This window comes from Myotis yumanensis, unplaced genomic scaffold, assembly GCF_028538775.1.
Source record: "Myotis yumanensis isolate MYYU_CA2020_CCGP unplaced genomic scaffold, mMyoYum1.0.hap1 SCAF_6, whole genome shotgun sequence".
In the NCBI taxonomy this organism is placed as follows: Eukaryota; Metazoa; Chordata; class Mammalia; order Chiroptera; family Vespertilionidae; genus Myotis; species Myotis yumanensis.
Window position 1 is genome coordinate 3,744,493 of NW_027223757.1, and position 25,906 is coordinate 3,770,398.

The window sequence follows — 25,906 nt, forward strand, 5'->3', positions numbered from 1 at the left end:
TACCGGGGAGCCCAGGAACAAAGCCTGCGACTTGCCCGCTGCTCTCCAAACACGTTCCTACGCGTAAGGAGAAGGAAGATATTTACTGTATAAACTACAATAGTTTTTAAAACACGCAATAGCTGACTCTTGTCGGGAGCACTGACCTCTTTTCTGAAGTCAAAAAAATAGCCACTACAATAGCTGTACAATGTGAATGAATCAAAATAGGCAAAAATATATTTCTTGGTGAGCTGCAGTTTTACTAGTTTGTGAAAAACAATTGCTGGTATAAACACGCGAGAGTAGCTCAGAGGCCCCGCTGTACCTTTAAGAAGTGCCCACCTTCCTCCCGTCACACTCCAGGCTCCACCCCACCGTGAACCCCCTTTTCTAGAAGGCACTAGAATGTGCAAACGCGCACGCGCACCCTGGAAATTTCCGCCCGCGGTGCAGGAGCCGGACTTCCGTTCTGCCTTCGCGCCCTTCCTATTCGCTCTCTAATTGGGCAAAAGTGATGAACCCGCCCTTCCGGCTCCTCACTTCCTACACATTCACGCTTCTCGTCCCCTCCCCTCCTCTCTTTCCCGCCCTGCCCCGCGGCGGCGCAGGGGCTGAGGGGCCGGGTGGGCGGGGGAAGAGGTGGAGCGGTGTTCCCAGCATCCCCTGCGGCATCGCCTGGGCCCGGTCCACGCCGCGCTGCCGCTGGTGCTGGTGTGGCCGCCGCTGGGCCTCGGAACCGACGCTAGCCGTCCGCGGTGTAAGTGAAGCGCGAGGTGTACCCTGCCGCGAAGATGGAGGGGCCTCTGTCCGTGTTCGGGGACCGCAGCACTGGGGAGACGATCCGCTCCCAGAACGGTAAGGACGGGCGAGGCCTCGGCTGGGTGACGCGGAGCGCTCCCCCCAGCCCTGCCCGCTGGGGCCGAAGTTCCCTTTTTTCCCCAAAATAGGGTCGGGGTGCGGTGCGTAACCTACCCCCGCGGGCCCGTGCCTTCTGGGCGGGGCGGCAGCGGCCCCTTCCCGTAGGAGAGCGCGGCCTGTTTGGAGACCCGCGCTGGACGGGAGTGACGGGCGGTGGGTCCCCGGTACCGACACGTGCCGGCCACGCCTGGCGTCCCTTCGGCACCTCTGAGCCCCTTGTGTTCCGGTTCTGACCACGCGGAGCATCCCTCAGCCTCGAGGCCTCGTTTGAGGACCCTGAGCCGGGAAAGGCCCGCGGCTGTCACCTGAGATGCGGTGCCCGGCGTCCGGAGCTCGGTCTGTCCTCGCCCGTCGCTGGCAGCTCGCTGAAATGAGAGTAGCCCGGGGACTTAGTTGGATGTTGTATAAGCGATAATCAATGAACTTATTCTAGTAAACGTTGGCCCGGACTAAAGCGCTTGTTGGTGAACCCTTTGGGGGAGCGCGTACGCTTCCAAGTCATGGATGCCTGTCCATCTTACCGTTGATTGATTACGAATTCTTGTCTTGGATGAATTTGCAGTAAAGTCAGAAGCTCTGGTTCCCACTTTTTTTTTTTAATTCGCAGATAAAGACTGTTGATTTTAATACGGTTTTTTAAAGAAAAAGTCGCTAGTTTTCCTTTTTCTATATGAGATGACAGAACCCAAATTATGACTAGTAGATGACCTTTTTATTTTAAGTGATTAGGACAGATTTGTAGATTGGGAAAATTCAGAGGCTGTTGGCTGTCATTTACTTTCTTGAGGCTGAAATTGTCCTTTGAAGCAGTGGGTTTTTCTGATTTCATTATTTCATTTCTGTAGTTATGGCTGCAGCTTCTATTGCCAATATTGTGAAGAGTTCTCTTGGACCAGTTGGCTTGGATAAAATGTTGGTGGATGATATTGGTGTAAGTACAGTTAGATATTTGTGTCTTTAAATTAATGAGATCTTAAATGTTTTGCTATGTAGATTCTTTGTTTTTAATCAGAGTGCTTGTATTGGAAGGGGTAGTAAGGGTGAAGGTATGTCATAATGTGGTTGTGTTAATGAGAGGATGTCCTGTTTCTGTACATAATTGTGGTTTTTTCCCCCTTCCCTGCAAATTCCTTAGGATATCACCATTACTAACGATGGTGCGACCATCCTGAAGTTACTGGAGGTAGAGCATCCTGCAGCTAAAGTTCTTTGTGAGCTAGCTGACCTGCAAGACAAAGAAGTGGGCGATGGAACCACCTCCGTGGTAGGTATTCCAGGGAGATGGCTAAAGACTCGCTTTCCTATGTCAGACAGTCAGAAAGTGAACCGTAGTCAGTTATTTGCTTCTGAGTTAAAAATATGTTAGTTAGGAGGGGGAAAAATGGGCAGTGATTCTGAAACTAAACTTGAAAAGGCTGATGGTTATAGCTAGTTTGTACACTCTAAGTAGAGAAGAAACTTAAGAGAGATTTCAGTGTGGTCCCCTCCTGACCTGAGACTTAGAAATTTCTAAAACCTTCCCTTTTTAATTAAATAAAATTTCACCGGTTTATAAAAACAAGATGCTTTTATATTTTACATGCTGGCGAGGCAATCTCATGAATTCAGAATGGGAGTGTGATCAGTATTATGAATGTGGAGAGCATCCAGCACATTGATATAGAAACAAGTAATTTGCTCTAAAGAAACAATGTATTATGTGGGGAAATGTTTGTATTTCTAAATTAAACTATAAGCCATGAAAGAATGGACTCTACCTCTTATAAAATAATAAAAATGGTCTTAAAATTAGAATTTTCCCCAAAAGCAGCATTTTTGAACTCTTTATTTCTTTTTATTAATATATTTTTACTGATTTTGGAGAGGGAGGGGGAGAGATAGAATGAATCGTCAATGATGAGAAAGAATCATGGATCGGCTGCCTCCTGCACACCCCACGCTGGGGATCGAGCCCCAACCCGGGCATGTTACCTGACCGGGAATCGAACCGTGACCTCCTGGTTCATAGGTCGGTCGAGGTTCAACCACGGATCCATGCCAGCTGGGCTGAAGTCTTTTTAATTAAAAAATATTTTTAGCCCTAGCTGGTTTGGCTCAATGGATAGAGTGTTGGCCTGCGGACTGAAGGGTCCCAGGTTCGATTGAGGTCAAGGGCACATGCCTGGGTTGTGGGGCTCGGTCCAACGTGCAGGAGGCAGCCAGTGATTCCCTCTCATCATGATATTTCTTTTTCTTTTTTTTTTTTTTTTAATGTCTTTTTTTTTTTAATATATATTTTATTGATTTTTTACAGAGAGGAAGGGAGAGAGATAGAGAGTTAGAAACATCGATGAGAGAGAAACATCGATCAGCTGCCTCCTGCACATCCCCCACTGGGGATGTGCCCGCAACCCAGGTACATGCCCTTGACCGGAATCGAACCCGGGACCTTTCAGTCCGCAGGCCGACGCTCTCTCCACTGAGCCAAACCAGTTTCGGCCATCATTGATATTTCTATCTCTCTCTCTTCCTCTCTGAAATAAACAAAAGAATAAAAATATTAAAAAAAATATTTTTAGTGTCCTTAAATGATTTTTATAATAAGCCAAATAATAACCTAAAATAGTAAAGGCCATTTGAGTAGTCAGACTCTTAGCATTTGTTGGACACTTAATCTTTAAAAGTAATGGATGGGCCCTAACTGGTTTGGCTCATTGGATAGAGCATCGGCCTGCGGACTAAAAGGTCCCAGGTTCGATTCCGGTCAAGGGCATGTACCTTGGTTGCGGGCACATCCCCAGTAGGGAGTGTGCAGGAGGCAGCTGATCGATGTTTCTCTCTCATGGATGTTTCTAGCTCTCTATCCCTCTCCTTTCCTCTCTGTAAAAAATCAATAAAATAGCCGAAACCGGTTTGGCTCGGTGGATGGAGTGTCGGCCTGCGGACTGAAGGGTCCCAGGTTCGATTCCAGTCAAGGGCATGTACCTGGGTTGTGGGCACATCCCCAGTAGGAGGTGTGCAGGAGGCAGCTGATCGATGTTTGTCTCTCATCGATGTTTCTGACTATCTCTCTCCCTTCCTCTCTGTAAAAAATCAATAAAATATATTTTTTTAAAAATCAATAAAATATATATTTTAAAAGTAATGGATAGGTAGTCTTTGACTATTGTACTACAGAACTAGTGTATTAGCCAGAACATTTTTCTGGCTTTTTCTTGGGTTTGGCCATTTGAATATGAAACACTGGGTAGAGTTATCTTTTTTTCAGGTTTCTGATCAGTTACTCATTTTACTGCCATCACAATTCTGGTTAATATCTGATAATTTTGCTGCTTTTACATACGCATTGCACGTAGAGTGCTAGACTAATATTACAGCCACGAATGTTTTCTCACCAGGTTATTATCGCAGCAGAACTTCTGAAAAACGCGGATGAACTAGTCAAACAGAAAATTCATCCCACGTCTGTTATTAGTGGCTATCGACTTGCTTGCAAGTAAGATTGTCTGTATTCAGAGAAAATTTTATATTATTTGATGTAATAATTGCAAACTGTGTTTAAATGTTTTCATTAATAACTACATCTTATTTTTTAAAAGTTACATTTTAGCATTTAAGTGATATTTGAAGAAGTAGGGCCAGTATCTTTTCTTCCCATTTGACTACCACATTTTCTCCTAATAGATTTTAGTGGCTATGCTTATGGGATAGATTAAAATTGCCATGATCTGAAGAGGGAGGATTTATTTGTGTCCTCCTCCTATATGAAATGGCTGAACAGAAAATTGGTGCCTACGACATTTTGACACTATGGTAAAACAGAAGTTTGAATAGTGAATTAATTTGTAATTGTTTTCTCCCCCATGCTTTAAACAGGGAAGCAGTGCGTTATATCAGTGAAAATCTAATTATTAACACAGATGAACTTGGAAGAGATTGCCTCACTAATGCTGCTAAAACATCAATGTCCTCCAAAATCATTGGAATGTATCCTTCTGGTGGTCCAATAAAGTTTGGGCTTTTTTTAAAAGAAAGAACTTGTGTTAGTTTTCATGCCAGGTGATGCCGTTTTGAAATTGCCTGTTTCCTTCCCTGCTTCTTTAGGGGGTGGTAATGTAAAGAGTAAAAGTAATATGAACTGCAGGTAGTGATAAGTAATCCTTGTTTTCTTGATGAGATTGCAAAAGGGAAGTGCCTTTGAATTACCCTTGATTTTCATGTTTCCCTGTTCTCCATTCCAAGTCTCTTGTTCCCCTTAACTATCGCCTTAGAGATGGTGATTTCTTCGCTAGTATGGTGGTGGATGCCGTACTTGCTATTAAATACACAGATGCAAGAGGCCAGCCTCGCTATCCAGTCAATTCCATTAATATTCTGAAAGCCCATGGGAGAAGTCAGATGGAGAGTGTGCTCATCAATGGCTATGCACTCAACTGTGTGGTGGGGTCTCAGGGTAAGGCGCGGGATGTGGTCACTAATGAGAGGACGAGGTTAAGATGAGCTTTCTGTGGCTGCTTCCTGTTCATCTTCAGGTGAACTATCCAAGCTGTGCACTTACTGCTCTTTAAGGAATGTACGTCACATTGTCAGTTTCTCTTTAGTAACTTAAGCACGTGACTTAGGAAAAATGCAAGTTAGAAGAAAGTACGTGTGTTTAATGCCATAAAAATGTGTAATGGTAAACAAATTGAAATTTGTGTTTACGTATGACATTAATCTCATGCTTTATGGTTGGGTGTATAAAATGTACTGTTATTAGTAGTTACTGTGAAAGGACTTAATATTTTAATATTATGTTCAATTATAGGCATGCCCAAGAGAATAGTTAATGCAAAAATTGCTTGCCTTGACTTCAGCCTGCAGAAAACAAAAATGAAGCTTGGTGTGCAGGTGCTAATTACAGACCCTGAGAACCTGGACCAGATTAGACAGAGGTATGCTGACAGAGATGTTCAAAGTAACTGCGTAACATCTCTTTCCTCCTTCCTGGCATAACTGTCCTTCCGTCAAAGGCCAGTCCCTCCCTCTACAATAAATGTTGTAGATTCTGTTGCATTCTGCCTTAGAGGGTTGCTTCATTTATAGTTCCTTCCCATCTGCATCTTTAACTACAAACTCTCCTGTTCATTCCTTTCTAGATTTCACTTGTAGCGCACACAATTTGCTCTAGTTCCTCCCTCTCCGTTCCCACTCTTTACAGCTGGACGTCTCAAGAGTGATTTACACAAAAACTGTTTTCTGGCACTTCATTTCTCATTCCTGTTACAGCTTTGTTCTCCAATCTCCGTCTTGCTAAGCTCACTGGTCACTGATACTCACTAGACATGTTCAACCTTCCTTCACTTGACCTTGATTGAGCCTTTGACTACTGCTTTCTTGAGACGGTTGGAGGGTGGAGTGGCTCTGTGCTACCGCCTCGTCCGTATTCCTGTGCCTGGCCAGCTACCGCCCCATGCTCTCTCCAGGATAACTCCTCATTCCGTGACCTGTTATTATGTAGAGACTCCCACATCTAGTTCTCTGAGCACCAAACACACATGTATTTGTCTGGTTGAATATTTTTTAAAACAACCTGTGATGATACACCTCAATCTACTCTTGATTACTGTGATGATGGGAACCCCTCTACTCAGGCAGAAAGCTAGAAAGTATCTTTACCTCTTTTTTTTTTTTAACCTAATAACTTCTCATACATTTTCACTAAGACCATTTGATTTCTATCTTCAAATTAAATCTCACATTCATCTATTTTCCATTTGCATTCTCTTGCTCAGACTATTGCAGAAACACCCACACTGGTCATCTCATTCCTTCCCTCCCAGGCTCCTTCCACATGGCAGCCAAGTCCATGTCATTACTTCCAAGACCAGAGCCTTTTTTTAAAATATATATATTTTATTTTTTTACAGAGAGGAAGGGAGAGGGATAGAGAGTTAGAAACATCGATGAGAGAGAGAGAAACATCGATCAGCTGCCTCCTGCTCACCCCCTACTGGGGATATGCCCGCAACCAAGGTACATGCCCTTGACCGGAATCGAACCTGGGACCCTTGAGTCCGCAGGCCGACGCTCTATCCACTGACCAAACCGGTTAGGGCCCAGAGCCTTTTTAATACCTTCCATATTCCTTACATTGTAGTCTAGCCACAACAGGGACTAGGATTCACAAACGTTCTCCACAGACTAGTATGCTTCTCCCTCTGCCTACTTGTTTTAATTATTTTAAATATAGTTTTATTGATTTTGGAGAAGGGAGGGAGAGAGAAACATTAAGGATGAATCATTGATCCCCCTAGTGGGGATTAAGCTCACAACCTGGGCATGTGCCCTTGGTCGGAATCGAACCTGGGACCCTTCAGTCTGTAGGCCGACGCTCTATCCACTGAGCCAGACCAGCTAGTACTGTTTTAATTTTTTACTTGCTCTTTAAGTGGTCAGTCTCTCAAAGAAGCTTCTCTTGACCCCTCAATCTAAATTACACTCTACTGTGCCTTTCTATGCCTGTCTTCCTGGGGCTTAGCACAGTTTGTGTTTGTATGACTTTGATTGTAGTTCTGAAGGTAGAGACTGAATGATTTCCTTGGCTTTGTAGCCTCCCATGTTTAGTAGTTTCTGGCATGCAGTCTTTGTTCAGTGTATACAAAGAGGTTTGTTTTGAGGTTAATATTCAATTCGTTTTACTTTAAGAATTCTTTGAATTCTCTTACCTACTATTCTTTGGGTGGTAGGTGTAATGGCTTCATTTACCTATATAGTGACTCCCAGAGCTTGATTTCCATGCATGTCTGACTGCCTCCTGGAAGCATCACCTGAATGACACAGCGACTTCAAACGCATGTTGTTGAAATCAACTCTGTCTTCTCATCTTGCCTGCAACCTGCTAGTGTGTGTCTTACTCTAGGGGTCGGAGGCTGACCCTCCGTTAGCTAAGCTATAGACTTTACTTGCTCCTCTGCTCATCTGTATCTCCAGTGATTGTCTCCTTGCCTCAGTCCTTCACCTTCCCAGTACGGTTTCCACATTGACATCAGGGGGTCCTTTTGAAAACAGATTTGATGATGCTATTCCTAATTTTAAAAGATGAAGCAGTCCAGACTCTAACACCCCTACAGGCTTCTTCATGTTCTGGTCCTACCTGCAGTTTCAGCTCTGGAACCCTCTTGACTTCAGACCTTCTTGTCCCATCTGCCAGGATGGATTACTGTCTCCCATGTGCTGGTGGTCTCCGTATTGTACTTGTGGTAGCATCGGCCACAAACTGTGGTTGACAGGCTGCCAGATCATTGAAGGCAGGGACACTTCCTAATCACAGTTCTTGGTTAGAGATGCAAATTGGGGTTGCTAAGTGGGATTTTTAATGCCTGAAACTTTCATGTGAATTGGACTGATTTAAATTCTGGTCGTAAAAGGGAAAGAGTCAAAAAAACTTAATCTGCAATTATTAGTGAAAAATACTTACGGAACTTAAAGCTTTGTTATATGAAAAACACGGAAGGTATCTTTGGCTTACTATGCAAATACTTTATCTGTAGAGAATCAGATATCAGCAAGGAACGAATCCAGAAGATCCTGGCAACTGGAGCCAACGTTATTCTCACCACTGGTGGCATTGACGACATGTGTCTGAAGTATTTTGTGGAGGCTGGCGCAATGGCAGTCAGAAGAGTTTTAAAAAAGGACCTTAAGCGCATTGCTAAAGCTTCTGGAGGTATGTCTTCTGCCAGCTCTCAGGTGTGACGTTTCATGTTCCTGTACGTGACCATGTCTCTTTACATGGGGGTGTCAGTATTAAGCAGCTTCAGAAAACAACCCTCTTTTCCTTTTACTCCTCCCTGTAATGATTGGGCCTACAAATGTATTTATAGGGCCATTTTTCATGTAATTGGAAAAGTTCTTTAGTTTGCTGAATTTCTTAACCTCAAAATGATAGTTCCATGTCTGGTGCCTAACTGTAAACCGTAAACTTGTATTTATGCATCGCTTTTTTATAAATGTTCCTGAATCTAAGACAGTGTAAAAATGTTTACAGACCTTTGTAATTACCTTAATAGCAATTGTTGTGTCAAGCCTGGCCAACTTGGAAGGTGAGGAAACCTTTGAGGCAGCAATGCTGGGGCAAGCAGAAGAGGTGGTACAGGAGAGAATTTGTGATGATGAACTGATCCTGGTCAAAAAGTAAGAGCTACTTTCTAAATTACAAAACTACATAGGTTTTATTAATGAGTAAAAAGACCCCTTCCCATTTATTTGCTGCTATAGTCTTTTCAATGGTATGAGCAGTTATACGCATGGGATAAAATAACATTAGACCATTGCCAATTGAGATGGAGTAACCATTTCATCTCTTCTGCATGCATGGTCTAGACAAATATTCTTATGGAAGCAGGATTTAATCAAAGTGCTTAAAATAAATGTCTATACAGATTTCTTTTATAAAAGTGTTGCTTTAAGAATTTCACTTCCTTTTTTCAATAGCACTAAGGCTCGCACGTCTGCATCAATTATCTTACGTGGGGCAAATGACTACATGTGTGATGAGATGGAGCGCTCTTTACATGATGCTATTTGTGTGGTGAAGAGAGTTTTGGAGTCAAAATCTGTGGTCCCGGGTGGGGGTGCTGTGGAAGCAGCCCTTTCCATATACCTCGAAAATTACGCAACCAGCATGGTAAGAACCTCTGGTGACCCGCTTTCTTTCCAAGCAGCGCTCGGGAGATTGCCTCAAGTGTTTTGTTAATCCCGCTCATGAAACTGAAACCCTAGCTGCCACTGCGTCTTTTGATTTTCTTCCTTTTTTGATGCTACCGCATTTTCTGTCTTCTAGGGATCTCGGGAACAGCTTGCTATTGCAGAATTTGCACGATCTCTTCTTGTTATTCCTAACACACTTGCAGTTAATGCTGCCCAAGACTCCACTGATCTGGTTGCAAAGTTAAGAGCTTTTCATAATGAGGCTCAAGTTAACCCAGAACGCAAGAATCTAAAATGGTAAGTATACAATTTCCCTGTCTTTTTCATTGTCATCTGTATATCAGATGTATTGGTCATGTTCTCTGGTGGTTTCATTAGCATTGATGTGTCTTGGGTTGTACTAACCCCTCCTGGCCTCTCTGGGTACTCACTTTACAGGATGATCCACTAGATAGTGGTTTTCAACCTTCCTAATGCTGCGACCCTTTAATACAGTTCCTCATGTTGTGGTGACCCCCAACCATAAAATTATTTTCATTGCTACTTTATAACTGTAATTTTGCTACTGTTATGAATCGTAATGTAAGTATCTGATATGCAGGATGTATTTTCATTGTTACAAATTGAACATAATTAAAGCATAGTGATTAATCACAAAAACAATATGTAATTATATATGTGTTTTCCGATGGTCCTAGGCGACCCCTGTAAAAGGGTCATTCAACCCCCAAAGGGTTGTGACCCACAGGTTGAGAACCACTGCACTAGAGGAACGCAGGATATTCTTTTGGGGTGATACATAACGATCTTTAAGCAACCTCTTTATGATACAGTAATGGTGTTTACAGCTTTACTACCATGTAGTGCCTTTCTACAACTCTTGTGTGCTAATTTTTGTTAATAGATTTTTCCCCCCCTAAATTGCAGGATTGGTCTTGACCTGGTTAATGGTAAACCTCGAGACAACAAACAAGCAGGGGTGTTTGAACCAACTGTAGTTAAAGTTAAAAGTTTGAAGTTTGCAACAGAAGCTGCAATTACCATTCTTCGAATTGATGATCTTATTAAATTGCATCCAGAAAGCAAAGATGATAAGCATGGAGGTTATGAAGATGCTGTTCACTCAGGAGCCCTTGATGACTGATCTGATTTCTTTTATTTATAACACTGTAAGATGCAGTTGTCTTGTACCTTGCGTATTATACATTAAAAGTACACGCGTCAAGCCCTGGGTTCTTGTGAAGTGGAAGATGGCTCCCACCCTCACATTGGTCCTGATTTCACATATTAGTGCCTTATTAGTAGAAAGAAATGACATTCGAGTTTAATTAAGCAGGTTCACCCTCTCTGAACACACATTGCTATCCCCATCCCACCCCCAATGCATAGGGCAGCAACACCACGACGCCCACCCTTTCGCTCCATTGTGTGTAACAGGGTAACGAGAATTCGACAGCCGGATGCCCCGAGAGGGTGGCCCAGGGCTATAGCCCCTCCTTGAATGTTGACCTGAAGGGAGAAAAGACTTGTCATTCTGTAGATAGAGGGCTAAAATCCTAAACTAATACCTTTTTCCTCTTAATGTTATACCAATAAGCTACCCTCTTTGATTTATACCCATATGATATCTATCCTATCTTCCCTAGTCCTTCATTTAAAAATTTTTTAGAGCCCTGTTATGTTTGAAGTCAACCAATGCAGTCTAGGGTTTTTGCCTTTGGAAGCAACAGGGTAAATGAACCTGCAGTCCCACCAATTACTACCATACGGCCAATACCTGGGACTTGATCAAACTATGCTATGTGTGTTTTGCTGTTTTGCAAGCTCTCAGGAAGGGCTGCTTACTCAAGTTTACCTTCTCCGGGTTCAATCCAAGTTCCTTAGTTATTGCAACTGAGAGGGCTGCAAAGGCTTCATTGATTTCAAATACGTCCACATCCTCCAGTGACCAGCCTGCTTTTGCAACCTAAAGGAAAGATTAATGGGAGAGGTCTATTCATTGTACATTAAAAAGAATATATACGATACTGAAGGATCTCAGAAAATGCCATTTGGGGCTGCTACATCAGCCTAGTGACTTCAGGATAAAATAGCCCTTGGAAATTCTAAACTAAAATTTTGAACCAGTAACATCTGTCATGTGTAGGAGAGGTGACAGAGCATCCGCTCCCCTTGATCCAAATGTTCTGGGCTGCCCTTTGTGTAGGGAAAATAGGAAAGGGGATGAATGGGCTCACTTAAGGCTAATTGGAAGACTCATAAAAGGGAAACAACAAATGAAACCTGATAGGAATAAACATGAAAACAAAGCTCGATCTTGACATTCTAGAGTGGAAACGTTCTGGACAAGTTAGGAAGGCAGACCTTACTATGCAATTGCAGGTTATTGGTCTAGTCTTTAGAGAAAGTAACAGCAAAGGACAGGTGGTGACATTCAGAAGTAAACTCACAGCTTGCTTTATTGCTGGAATTGGTCCTATTCCCATAATGGAAGGCTCCACTCCTGCTTGTGACCAGGAAACTATCTCTGCTAAAGGTGTCAGCCCACGGCTATCAGCCTCCGACTTCTTCATAAGAACCACGGCTGCAGCACCATCATTTATTCCTGCAAAACACAACTGTCTTGATTTCTAAAATAATGCTTATTACACAGTTGTGTACCTGTTTCTCTATTAACACATCTTGGCAAAAGCCATTTGCCATATTTTATTCAGACTTCACTGTGTAATTTGAAATGGTAAATTAGGCAATAAGACATGCAAAACATTCCAATGGGAAAGTGGAATGATTAAAACAGTGGGGAAGGGGAGGTTAATGAAAAAAATGGAAGAAATAGCCCCAACGTCACGGGAGAACACTGACAACAGATTCTGGTTTTGGAAAAGTACAATGATACTAAATAAATGGGTTCCCTAATTTACTTTTTCATTTGTGCATTTAGTTAGGATATTGGTAAAGCAAATCCATTCATTCAGTACATATAGGTTAAGCTTCTAATCAAGTATGGAAAAACTAATGACCAAATACTATACAGAACTACATTTCCCCTAAAGCTGCTAAAACAAGGTTTTAGAATAACGTGTATAAATAGATAATGAAATAAAAGGAAAAAGGTATTAATGTGGTAGAGTTACCAGAAGATGGGATTCCCCAACTGTCCTTCAGAAAATCTAACCTAGCCCTGCCTGGTAGGTCAGTTGGTTAGAGCAGCGGTCGCCAACCAGTGGTCCATGATCACTGGTGATCTGTGAGGTCCGAAAGGTTGGCAACCACTGGGTTAGAGCATCATCCCAATACATCAAGGTTTGGGGTTTGATCCCTGGTCAGGGCACATATAAGAAGCAACCAGTGAATGCATCAATAAGTGGAACAACTTGTCTTCCCCACTTCCTCTCTCTAAAATCAAGTAAAACATTTTTACCCTAACCTGAAGCATTGGCTGCAGTCACTGTTCCTGTCCCATCCGTAAGGAAGTAAGGCTTTAGTTTAGACATGGCTTCTATGTTGCTCCCATGGCGAGGAAACTCATCTGTTTTAACTTCAATAAGACCTGAAAAGGAAAACAAATCCTGAGGTCAGGTCAGCGATGGCAGTGGTGGGCTCCTCAGACCTGATTCATGAAGATTCGTATTTGAAGATGAGGTTTATTTAAAAAGAACTTTCATTCCAGTAAGAGAAAAGTACGCACACTAGTAACATTTATTGTTTGTATGTTAGGACATTTTATGAGCACTATGGTCATGAGGCATTCTGAGTGTTTTCCATGTCTGAGGAAGACAGAGTCTTCTGTGCAAGACGGCTATGGTCAGACACAGGACTTGGCTGCTTACAGAGGACTGGATCCTGGAGTGTGAAAGCCAACCTCACTAGAGCTGGACATAAGGGATGTCAGTTCATTGCTAAGAGAATTTGACTCAAGCACTCCATCTATATATATAAAAGCCTAAGGGACCACTACAACCAAACGGCCAGGACAACTGTTCGACACTCACTATGACACGCACTGACCACCGGGGGAAAAAGCTCAACCCTGGTGGTCAGTGCGCTCCCACAGCCAACCTCCCACGCCCCTCCCCCTGACCTTCCACTCCCAACCCCCTGGGGAACCTCCTACACCCCACTTCCCGCTGGTCAGCAGGCAAACCTTCCAGGGTCCCTCCCCACAGCTGCCTGGCCTCCCGATAAGCCTCGATCGCAAACAAGGCCAAGGGGCCCCACCCACGCACAAATCCGTGTACCGGGCCTCTAGTATTAGGTAAAAACAAAGGGACCCATAAAGATCCACCCAAGAAATAGGAGCTGCACACAGAAGAGGAAGTAATGGATGTTCACCTCTGAGATGAGCCTGTAACAGGCCAGCTGTGGCCTCACAACCTGTCAGTGCTCTAGTTTCTCCTGAAACTGGCCCCACCCACCTAGCAGTGTGGACACTGGGACCAGGTGTCTGGATGCTGGCCAGCTTCCCATGTTTCCTCGCTCCATAAACATTGCCCCACACCCCAAGCCTTATTTAGAGGCTTCCAGGGGATACCTCTCATAAAGAGCTATGTTGATGTTTAAATCATTATGATTTATGTACCCACCTTTTCTTTTTTAAATATTTTTACTGATTTCAGAGAGGAATGGACAAGGAGAGAGAGACAGAAACATCAATGATGAATCATTGACTGGCTGCCTCCTGCATGCCCCACGTTGGGGACTGAGCTAGCAACCCGGGCATGTGACCTGACCAGGAATTGAACTGTGACCTCCTGGTTCATAGGTTGACGCCGGCCAGGCCTGAACCCACCTTTTCTAGAAGGCACAAACACTGGTACAATCTCTTTGTCAAAGTGGCCAGCTTTCTGTGCGCTCTCCGTCCTGTTCTGGGACAGAACTGCCAACTTGTCCTGATCTTCTCTATTCACTTGCCATTTTTTGGCTACATTTTCAGCTGTGAAAAAAATAGACAAAGCAAAATATAAACATTTACAGGAACTGGTTTTTGGTAGCTCAAGTTTTTCACATTTAAATAAGCACTGAGAGCCCAACACCAGCAGGCTCGCTGGCAGGCTAAGGGATAGTGCTCTATTAGCAATCTTGCCTCCCACTGGCAATGAATATGAAAATCTTGCAGGGACCTAAGAAGCCATTTTCTTTCTTCCTTCCTTCTCTCTTTTCCATTAAATAATGTTAAACTTTCAGAAATTTCCTTTATGCAGATTTCCTAATTGTCTATTTTGCCCCAATTGCTTTATCATTTTCTTTCTGAACCATTTGAAAGTTCTAGATATCCTGCTCCTTTATCCCTAAATTTTCATTTCAATGTATATTTCCCCACAAACAAGGCCATTTTCTTATATAACCACAGCTTTCAAAATTAGGAAATATATCATCAATACAATATTATTATGTAATTCTTGGTCTATATTCACGTTTCACTTGTCCTAATTATGTCTTTTTTAAAAAAATACATTTTTATTGATTTTTAGAGGAAGGGAGAGGGAGAAACATCAATGTGAAAACGAAACACGGATTGGCTACCTCCTGCGTGCCCCCTACTCGGGATCGAGCCCCCAACCAAGCCCTGTGTCCTAACCAGGAATCAAACTATCAAGCTTTTGGTGCATGGAATAAAGCCCAACCAACTGAGCCACACCGGCAGGGCCCAGTGATGTTCCTTGTAGCTAATTTATTTGTTCAGTCCAGGATCCAGTCAGGATCATGCACTGCATTTCTCTGTCAATTTCTTCAGATCCTTTTAATTGGTAGAGTTCTTCAGACTATCTGTGTTTCTTAACCTTGATATTTTGGAGAGCAGGGGCCAGTTCTTTTGTCAAATGTCCCTGATCTGGACCTAAGTGGCCCACTTACGACATATGGTCTCATGAGGAAAGCCCCTGTGGAGTCACTCATTACATGCTTAACCTTTCTACAGTGAACGTTCTCCGCCACCCCCCGCCTTACCTGTAATGCCCATGTGGTAGTTGTGAAATGCATCTGTAAGCCCGTCATGGAGAATACTGTCAGTCAGTGGTGTTTCCCCAATCTTGACTCCTGTCCTCAAGTGAACCAGGTGAGGAGCCTGAAAACAAGAAATACCAATGAATTTAGGCTTGGTTATAACTAGTCCTCTGCCTAGGATACCACTCTTAACTATTCAGTAATCTCTAAGTCCTCATCTAGTCCCCCTGTGACCCACTCCCCAATTCCGGCCTCGTCTCCTCCTTACCCCGGATCCAGGGCCCACTCTGCCTACTCCTGGGAGCCTGTTACTTTCCTACCTACCCATTTCCATTTCCATCAAACCTCTCTCTTGGTAGAGTCTGAAGAACTCTACCAAATAAAAAGAATCTGAAGAAATTGACAGAGAAATGCAGTGCATGATCCTGACTGGATCCTGGACTGAACAAATAAATTAGCTACAAGGAACATCACTGGGCCCTGCCGGTGTGGCTCAGTTGGTTGGGCTTTATTCCATGCACCAAACCTCTCTCTTCTGTGTCCTATTTCCTTACGAACCTCATTCATTCTTTCCAGATGCAACTAGTTCTCTGTTAAATGAAGACCTCATCCAAGAGTTTAACTGATGCGAACAATGTGTTACTTATTCTGATGGGAGGCATAATGCCCGCAGTGATAATAACTAGGTTTCCTAATTAACTGAAGGGGAGGATTTCTGGGAGGGGCACCCTCTTAACTCTCACCAACTCAATAGCAGCTGTACTAGAATAGAAGAGCATGGGAGTCAGAAGATCTATATTTGAATCCTGGCTCTGGGCCTCAGTTTACTTACCTGTAAATTAACAATGACACCATCTACCCCCTAAGGGCTGCTGTGACTGCCTGTATAAAAGCACCTCGTATATGACTACACAGATATTAGTAGGGTCCCATCATAACCACTCTAATCCTATTTGCTGCCTTAGGCCTGCCTTCCCCTGGGCCTCAGCAATGGCTGTGCTGAACAGACCATATAAGGCCCCCAAAATCATTTGGTCTGGCCCTGCCAAGCATTAGAGATGAGTTAATTAAATGTTTGACCAAATATAGCAGGCTAATTTTTGTTTGTTAATCCTCACCTGAGGATATTTTTTCCATGGATTTTTTATTTATTTATTTTAAATATATTTTTTTTATTGATTTTTTTAGAGAGGAAGGGAGAGGAATAGAGAGTCAGAAACATCAATGAGAGAGAAACATCGATCAGCTGCCTCCTGCACACTCCCCACTGGGGACATGCCCCCAACCAAGGTACATGCCCTTGACTGGAATCGAACCGGGACCCTTCAGTCGGCAGGCCGACGCTCTATCCACTGAGCCAAACCGGTTGGGCTTCCATGGATTTTTTTAGAGAGTGGAAGAGAGTAGAAGGAAGGGGAAGAGATAGAGAAACAGAGATCTCAGAGAGACACACCGATTGGATACCTCATGCAGGGGGATGGAGCCCACAACCGAGGTACGTGCCCTTGACTGGGATCCTTAAGTCTGCAGGCCGATGTTCTATCCACTGAGCCAAACCAGCTAGGGCCTAGCAAGCTAGTTTTTAAGTTGATAATTTTGTATGGCCCTGCAAATCATTTGGCAGCTCCATGCTGGAATACCCAAATGGCCGTTGGTGGAAAAAACGGTTCCCCACCCCTGGCCTAGGGGCTCCTCAGATCACCTACTGACCTGCCTGTCGGAAGCAGGGGATATACTTTCTCCTTTTTCACTGCCAGTTGGAGGGATGGAACTTGGTGAAACAAATCCCTCCTGGCAAACTTCTTCGAGAAGGGCACCGCTCAGCCGTCCCCTCTCTCTGTTCTATAGCTCCCAAAGGTGAACAAAACTTGGCCCCTGGGTTCCTCTTTGTCACATGCAGGAAGGGAAGTGGCAACACTGACTTTTCCTCGTAATGAGAAAGGAATTGAAGGCCAAGGATATCTACCAACTAATGTTATAGGTTTAATTCAGAAAATATTGTTTCATTAATATTTTAGGAAAACCAATCTATTGTAATCACACTGGTTGACAAGCTTTTTCTTCAACCCCAATTTCCCATCTAATTTGAAAAGTAATTAACTTTCAGGTTGGGATCAAGGTTGAATCCATTTTTTGTTTATTTGTTTACTGCTTGGTTCCAGCTCTGGTAATGCAGCGATTTACCCTGCCGTGGCGTGGACAGGCGTTTACTGGCGAGAGGCCTGACAGCCATTTCCCCGGGGCCTTACCTTGCTCATATTTTCCATGCCTCCTGCAACCACAATGCTGGAGTCCCCTATCCGGATCGACTGGGCTGCAAGGCACACGGCCTTGAGGCCTGACCCACAGATCATTTGGCAGCTCCATGCTGGAACAGAGTAGGGGATCCCTGCTCCCACACTGGCTTGTCGAACCGGATTCTGCCCACAACCTGGAGGAAGGGAAATGGAGGCCTCTCAGCAATGAAAGAGAAAGAGAACACACTTGGGGGCGGCACTATGCAAAATCGGGAGATTGCAACTGTCTCCTGCCTGCCCAGGCAAGTGCTACCAGAGGCAACAAGGTCGGCCCTGGCTGGTTTGGCTCCGTGGATAGAGCGCCAGCCTGGAGACTGAAGGATCCCAGGTTCGATTCCCGTCAAGGGCACATGCCCAGGTTGCGGGCTCGATTCCCAGTAGTGGGTGTGCAGGAAGCAGCTGATCAATGATTCTCTCTCATCATTGATGTTTCTATCTCTCTCTCCCTCTCCCTTCCTCTCTGAAATCAATTTAAAAAATATATTAAAAGAAAAAAGACTCCTGTCCTCAAGTGATGAGAGAGAACCATTGATCAGCCACCTCCTGCACATCCTCCACTGGGGATTGAGCCCTCAGCCTGTGGGCATGTGCCTTTGACCAGAATCAAACCTGGGACCCTTCAGTCCGCAGGCCGGCGCTCTATCCACTGAGCCAAACCAGCTAGGGCTAAGATTCCTGCTTTTTAAGCAACATGAATTACAAATGCATTTAAGTAAATAACTTCTTTATAAATTTCTTATGTATTTATTTATAATCCTTATCTTCAGGTACTTAAGAGTTAAGAAATGAGTGTTGAACATAAGCAGTAGTCTGGCATTTAGCAGAAAATGAGCTCCATGAGAATGATGATTTCTATCTTATGGCAACATTTATTTTTTCTAGCTGATAGAGAACCACAGGTGCTCAGTATTTGTGATGTGATTGTGGACAGTACCTAGGCTTAGGGAGGACAGATGTGGGTAGAAGAGCTAGCTCGTCTTCAAACTGGATCCTGGAGAAGTTACTTAACCTCCCAAAATCTCACGTGCTCATTTGTAAAATGGAGATACCACGACCAATAGACTTACTTAGAGAACTAACTGAGGGGACGAAAGGAAAGCACTAACCATAGTGATTTAATGGCCCAGCAGCAAGCAGGCCCTCAATAAACACAGCTCTATTTTTATTATAACGTGTGGAGATACTGGAGGTGCGACGTGGAAAAGATAAGAAACCAGCCTGGCAGGTGTCACTCAGTGGGCTGAGCGTCAGCCCATGCACCTAGAGGTTGCTGGTTTGAGTCTGGTCAGGGCACACGCCCTAGCTGAGGGCTGGATCCCCAGTAGGGAGGCGTGCAGGAGGCAGCTGATGGATCTTTCTCATCAATGTTTCTATCTCTCTATCCTTCTCCCTTCCTCTCTCTAAAATCAATTAAAAACGTATTTAATTTAAAAAAAGAGAGATAAAGAGAAAAACCAGTAGTTGAGTACCCTATAGCAACTGAGTAAGTCTGAGTCACGAGTGTGGGAAGGAGGAAGGGGAGAGTGACTGAAGGTAGCCAGTCAGAGGCAGGGCTCAGATATTTAAAGCCTTGCAGTCATGAGAAATCAGTGTGCTTCGATCTGAAGGCCCATAGGGACAAGGGGAGAAAGGAGAATTGGGAAGAGTAACTACAAAACTACAAAGTAAATACACAGAAAAATGGATCAGGTCTAAGAAGGGGTAAGGACAAAAGTTGGTTGTTAGTGAGCATTACCAGTTATCACTATGAATAACTGGAGTTTATACTCAGCAGGAGACTATTATAGTTACTCACTAGGCCAGGGGTGGGCAAACTTTTTGACTCGAGGGCCACAATGGGTTCTTAAACTGGACCGGAGGGCCGGAACAAAAGCATGGATGGAGTGTTTGTGTGAACTAATATAAATTCAAAGTAAACATCATTACATAAAAGGGTACAGTCTTTTTTTTTTTTTCAGTTTTATTCATTTCAAACGGGCCGAATCCGCCCGCGGGCCGTAGTTTGCCCACGGCTGAGCTAGGCACTGGCAGGGATTGCTGGGTGGGAATCAGAAGAATGGAGCCCTCTGGTGACTACCTGTGCCCATCCCAGGAGTGACTCACCTGCCTGTGAGCAGTGTGAAGCCAACCTGTCCTCCCGGCTCAGCAGTGAGATCATGGGGGTGAGGACTTGCCTGCCTTGCTGGAGCCGTATCCCAGCACCCAGCACAGTGCAGCGCACCAAAGAGGAATTCGATGCATTTTTATTGAATGTGTGACACTGTAGGGAAATACGGAGGGTCGTGCATGCTCTCCCCTGTGCCAGGCTGGCCCTGCTTCTTCAGAATGAAAAGGCAGGGGAGGGTGGTGGTCTAGGCTCCTTCAGGGTTCAGGACAAATACACGCAGGAGAGAAGCTATTCCCGGGACGTGGCAGAGGGGAGGGGCGATGGAGGCCAGAACACAGGTTTGTGTGTGTGGGTGGGGTGGCTGATGGACTGCTTCTATAAGCATGACCCTCTTTGGGCGTCACCGAGAAGGTACCTGCTGCCAAAACGTGTCCAAAAACGACCTCCGACACCTCTTCGGGGGCCACAGCGGCCCGCTTCAGGACTTCCTTGATGACAGTTGAGCCCAGGTCATGGACGGGAACGGTGGACAAGGCGCCATTGAAGGAGCCTAGGACAGAAGGGAAGGCGAGGGGAGTGAAGGGGCCGCCCACGGGGGGTTTGGGGGGGGGCGCTGGCGGACCCCGGCTCTGCCCCTGCACAGGCGCCCACCGCAGCTCCTCTGGGCACAGGGCGGGGCGCGGGGGGCTCGCAGCAGCCGGGACCCGGGCAGGCGGCTCGCAGAGAGCGCGGGGGGGGGGGGGGGGGGGACCCTCAGACCCGCGGGACGCCTGCTGATCCATTCCCAGGCCAGAGGGGCCGGGCCACACTCCCCAACGAAACAGGTCGCCCTCCCGCGCGTCTAAGGCTTTGAAGCCTCCCCAGCACTAAGGAGGCCAAGGCAGCTGGCATTACCCCTCGGACACCAGCAAGAACCCTGCCCCGACCACCCAGCAGCCCCGCCCCTGAGACCACTGAGCTGAGACGGCCAATCGGGAGATCGCGAGAGAGCGCCTCTTCCTGCCAGCCAATGGGAGGGTCGGACGGCGCAGTGGCTCTACCTCGAGAGCCAATCAGAGCAGGCGGAAGGGACTCATCCTCCCCGGGCCGAGGGGGCGGGTCTGCCGGACAGGCCCGGGAGGTGTGAGGCTCCTTGTTCCGAGGGTCCCAGCGTCCCAGGGATCCCAGCGGCCCGCCGGGCCCGCATCTCCCACGCCGCGCCGGGCCTGCCAGCCACTCACCTATGCCGGTCCGCGCCGCCGAGACGATGACCACGGGGTCCGAGCCTGCACTCATCCTGCCTCTCCGCGCACAGCTGTGGACCCGATGCTGCGGCGAGCGAGGAGAAGACTCCCGGGCCGCCGGCCGATCACTCTGTGGGCGGGGCCGCAGGAAGCCCCGCCCACCGCCGCAGGCGCCGTGCGCAGGCGCGAGGTTGGGCGTCTTGGAGGGACCCCTGATCGGGAAACGCGCCGCCCACCACGCGTCAGACTCTGCATGCAGGTCTTAATGTAGCATTTCTTTTCTTTTTTAAAAAATATGAAACAAATCTTTTATCTTTTCAAGTGTTTCAAAAAAACAAGTTTATACTTAAGCCAGCCTTGAAAATACGCACAAAATTTACCAGTTTTATATTTTTTACCCACAATTCAAGCACCCACTCTGCATAGCACTATTCTAGGTGCAACAAAGGGGATGCTTCACCTTAGAAATGTGATTTCACTTTCTGAAGTTGTATGATCACCTTTCCCAGAGAGTAATAATGAATAAGATCACCATTCTTTACTACTGACCTGCCCCAAACCCACTTCTCGCTCACGGAAAAGCGAATTTCTTATGTTTCCAGGAACTCATTGCAGTTTCTGTCATGACGTTTTTGTTTGACGAGGGGTGTTGGTGTCCTTGAACTTAGTGTTTTCCGAGTCCGTGAACGGTTCTGCCGGCACTGGGATCCCTGGGCCACAGTATCAGTGGGAATCTGCAAGGACAGGCCTGCGCTGCGCTGCGTGCTTTTGCTTTCCTGGCTGCGAAAGTCCCCCCACGTTTGGCCCGAGTGCCCATAATCCTCATTCCCATAGGGGTTAACTTGGTTCTCCTCTCTGCAGGCCCCTGGGCGGACTCTGAGCCTGTGGGTTGACACCAGGTGCCTTTCTCACCCGGACCAGAGCTCCAGGTGAGGCTGGGTGTCTGAGTGTCCCACAGGTCAAGAGGGTTGCCTCGGGCTGACAGTGTGAACAACCTGGAGGAGAGGAGGTAAAACAAGTCGGGTCACTCTCCTGTCTAAAACCCTTTACAACTTTCTGTCCCCAACTGGGTGAAGTTTTAAATCTTCTAAAGCTCTATAGGAACCTGAACATCTCTGGCCCCGGCCCTCTTCCAGCCCCAGCTCTGCTGTCTTCCCCTGGACACACCTCACTGCCTAATCTCCCAGAGGCCTCGCTTTGTCTTATTCTCTCTAGCACCTAGGACAGTGTTGGATACGCAGTAGGGACTTAATTATGCTTATCGAGTCTTAATGAATTTTCATGATTATAATCTAAAAGCTTTAACAATCCCCAGCGCAGCATGAGGCCCTAGAGCAGTGGTTCTCCACCTTGGCTGCACATTGGAATCACCTGGGATTCTTTTTAAAATCCTGATTTCTGGGCCTTATCCTCCGGAAATTCTGTTTCTTTGTTATGGGGTGGGGCCACAACATTAGTAACAAAGAAACAGAATTTCCGGAGGATGAGGCCCAGAAATCAGGATTTTAAAGAGATTCCCAGGTGATTCTAATGTGCAGCGAAGGTGGAGAACCACTGCCCTAGATAGAGAGGTTGATTCAGCTAGCGATAGGGAGATTTTCAAGTACCAAATCTGACAAGCTCAGGGGAGGGCAGCAGGGCAGGCACAAACTCAGAGTCCAAAAGTAACTGCACAGGATGATCTGAGCATAAAAGTTCCCGACTAAAAGCAGGTCCTGGAGAGTTTTCACTTCTTTGACACAAGCCAGTCGTTACTGAAATGAGCTGCCTTGTTCTCATACATGTAAGATAACATACCTTGGGATATCGGAGTTAATCCTTTTCCAGGTGTCTCAAGTTACACCCACCACCCCAGGGCAGGAGGCCACACACCCCTCCTTGTTATCTCATTCCCTGCATACCATCTCTAAGTGCTGAAAACGTTGATTGTTAACTATCCTGTACCCACCAGTATAAAGGAAGTACTTGTCTGTTTTACTCTTTATTCACTCTCAGAGATTTCCCTGCTTTGCTTTCTCCTGCGTCCCTCATCTGCCAACCCCCTTTCATCTCCTTCTTTGATTGTAATGTATAAAATGAGCTGCAAAACTGCCATTCTCTGGAGCATTTTCTCAGTCCTTTGAGATTTTACTTCCTGGCAATTGTCAGTTTGGATCAAAGCAACCCTTGAAAATTCTCTACAGATCTGGACATTTCTTACCGCACAAGTATGTGAAGTTAATTAACATCAATCAGCCATCAATTGTCAATACTGGCAAGGTGTGTTTGAGTAAAGGGTAAGCACATGGGTGGGGTCATCAGGGACGGCTGGAATCTCACCTCTCCATGAATCCATATGGCGATTGATTTCCAATATCCATTTTACTCCATATAATTAGCCAATGGAAATGTGACCCAATGTTTACTCCCCAGATGGGAAGGTTGTGGAGGGTAGCTCTGGGAAAGCTATTCTCTCTTCTAAGAGATACAGAGAAGATAATCCTTTTCCCTTTGCACATTATGGTATCTGGGTGTGAGGCCTGGAAGTGCCGGACACACCTTTTGAGCATGAGTGGAGCCAGCATGACCGAGAGGCCAACAACTACAGCTTTAAGGATATCTTTGAAGCCAACCCTAGAATCCACTCAAACTCTGATCTTCCAACCATGAAACAAATTTTCCTTATTGTTTAAGCCAGCTTGAGGTCAGTAATTGAAAGCATCCTGCCTTAACTGGTTTGGCTCAGTGGCTAAAGCATCAGCATGCGGACTGAAGGGTCCCAGGTTCAATTCCAGTCAAGGGCATGTACCTTGGTGCTAGCACATCCCCAGTAGGGGGTGTGCAGGAGGCAGCTGATCAATGTTTCTTTTCTTTCTTTTTTAAAATATATTTTATTGATTTTTTACAGAGAGGAAGGGAGAGGGATAGAGAGTTAGAAACATCGATCAGCTGCCTCCTGCACATCTCCCACTGGGGATGTGCCTGCAACCAAGGTACATGCCCTTGACCGGAATCGAACCTGGGACCCTTCAGTCCGCAGGCCGACGCTCTATCCACTGAGACAAACCGGTTTCGGCCAATGTTTCTAACTCTATCCTCTCCCTTCCTCTCTGTAAAACAATCAATAAAATATATATATATTTTTTAAATTGAAAGCATTCTGATTTATCCAGGCTGACTTCTTGGTAGAAAGTTGAGATTTTTAGATGTTTGATAATTCAAGGAGAAACAACCTAATATGCTAGCAAGGAGTGTTTCCAGACACTGGAGCAAGAGACTTGTCACAAGATTATGGAGAGAAAATCTTGACAATCCTGGGGAATCCTGAAAAACTTTAGAGTGGACTGAAAATTCATTTGGTCCTGGGGACATACATCAAGACTTTAGAGATATGTGGACGGGTCAGATAACCAGAGAAGGTAACTACAGCATAAGCCTCAGGTGTGGGGTGGGGGAGGGAAAAGCTTGGCTAACAGTGTTTTCTCCAGGAGAAATGCCTTGGGTCTAATGAAGTGATGGAATCAGCAGTTCCCCCCAAGAACTCTGCAGCACACTCTGAGATTCTACTGTCTGGAATGTGTTGCCTGTGCTGAAACATGTGGGAGTCCAAGGAGTTTAGGAAACGTGTTCCGTGGTTTCATGCTCTAGTCTACGTGTCCACATACCCCTCTGGCCACTCCTATCTCCTTTGTGAGCTTTCTTTGCTCCTTACTATAGTCCCCGAGGCTCTTACTTTGCACAGTTACTCCCATGGCTTCAGTTACCACCCAATGCTGACCTCTGAATCTCTCTCTAACCTAGTTCTTTCCTGAGTAAACAGGCCTTCTCCATTAAAATTTCCCATAAGCCCATCAAACTTAACACATCTAAACATTATATCCACTTCTTTCAGTCTTTCTTACTTCTCTATTCAAAATTTCAGTGAGCACTGTACTCTTCTGTTAACCAACCTACCCTGTAGTATTCCACGTAGGAAGGCTCCCTAGAGGAAGTGATGTCTACCTTCTGCATTGGGTCTCCTTGGCATCTTAACTTTATTTCTGTTTACCATATGCTATCATTCCTATTCTATCCGTCTCCTCTACTAGACTATATAAGCTTTGCTAGACAATCTTGTAATACAGCTTTATGCACAGCTCCTAGCACATTACAGGCATTAAATATGAATGCTAATATATTCTTTATGCCTAGTACCTAACATATCTGAAAGGAAGATATTCTGGACGCACGGGAAGTATTTACTTGTTTCCTGCTTGGGGGCTCTATCCAGAACCAAATTAAGAGCAAACATTGAGAAGAAAATTGCTTGCTTTTATTGTGTGGCCACACAGCATCTGTCCTTTGGGGAGTCATCATTAGTTGCTCATCAATCATCTACATAAAACCAAGCATGGACCTGATGGGGACCAAAAGTAATGAACAGGTGCAAGAAGAAATCATTTTAAAAAGTACATCTGGATCTAGGATCACATGCCACCTGGGCTGCTGAGGGAAGCCAGTCAGCAGTGCTCCTGGGCCAGTGTTTCCTGAAGGGGCCTTGCAGCACTTGGTTGTTTCACAAACAGGGTTGCAGAAAACAATGACAACAAAAAACAAACAGGGTTGCAGGAGCCCAGACAAGATTTTAGCAGAAGGCAGAACTCACCAGCCTCCCATGCAGCAAACTCTCTTGTTGGCCTGAAGGGCGAGAGTTCGAAGTGTATTCCTTAAAACGGGTTCTCAACTCTCCCATGATGGGTCCCGATCAAAGGTAATGGCATTACCTAGGGTTGTAAGAAGTGTTAATT

General features: G+C 45.3%; 2 protein-coding genes and 2 non-coding genes across 4 annotated transcripts; 3 read left to right on the top strand and 1 right to left on the bottom strand.

The window, feature by feature from the left end:
• Positions 1–644: 644 nt before the first annotated feature.
• Positions 645–10,795, top strand: TCP1 (t-complex 1). The gene is made up of 12 exons (XM_070417388.1): positions 645–837; positions 1,746–1,831; positions 2,036–2,164; positions 4,278–4,375; positions 4,756–4,866; positions 5,151–5,332; positions 5,687–5,813; positions 8,412–8,587; positions 8,931–9,054; positions 9,355–9,547; positions 9,704–9,867; positions 10,498–10,795. Exons 1-12 carry the CDS (start codon positions 774–776, stop codon positions 10,712–10,714), a joined length of 1,671 nt encoding a protein of 556 aa, XP_070273489.1. The 5' UTR covers positions 645–773; the 3' UTR covers positions 10,715–10,795.
• LOC139013374 (small nucleolar RNA SNORA29) lies at positions 4,530–4,666 on the top strand. The gene has a single exon (XR_011472023.1). It is a non-coding gene; the product is annotated as a small nucleolar RNA SNORA29 (small nucleolar RNA).
• LOC139013361 (small nucleolar RNA SNORA20) lies at positions 9,115–9,249 on the top strand. The gene has a single exon (XR_011472012.1). It is a non-coding gene; the product is annotated as a small nucleolar RNA SNORA20 (small nucleolar RNA).
• On the bottom strand, positions 10,708–21,268 carry ACAT2 (acetyl-CoA acetyltransferase 2). Its single transcript, XM_070417389.1, has 9 exons — positions 21,138–21,268; positions 20,333–20,467; positions 17,763–17,944; positions 15,517–15,634; positions 14,360–14,503; positions 12,998–13,120; positions 12,021–12,175; positions 11,426–11,536; positions 10,708–11,079 (listed from the first exon to the last, which is right to left on the bottom strand). The coding sequence occupies exons 1-9, from the start codon at positions 21,190–21,192 to the stop codon at positions 10,909–10,911; spliced, it is 1,194 nt and encodes a 397-aa protein (XP_070273490.1). The 5' UTR covers positions 21,193–21,268; the 3' UTR covers positions 10,708–10,908.
• Between the last annotated feature and the right edge of the window lie 4,638 nt (positions 21,269–25,906).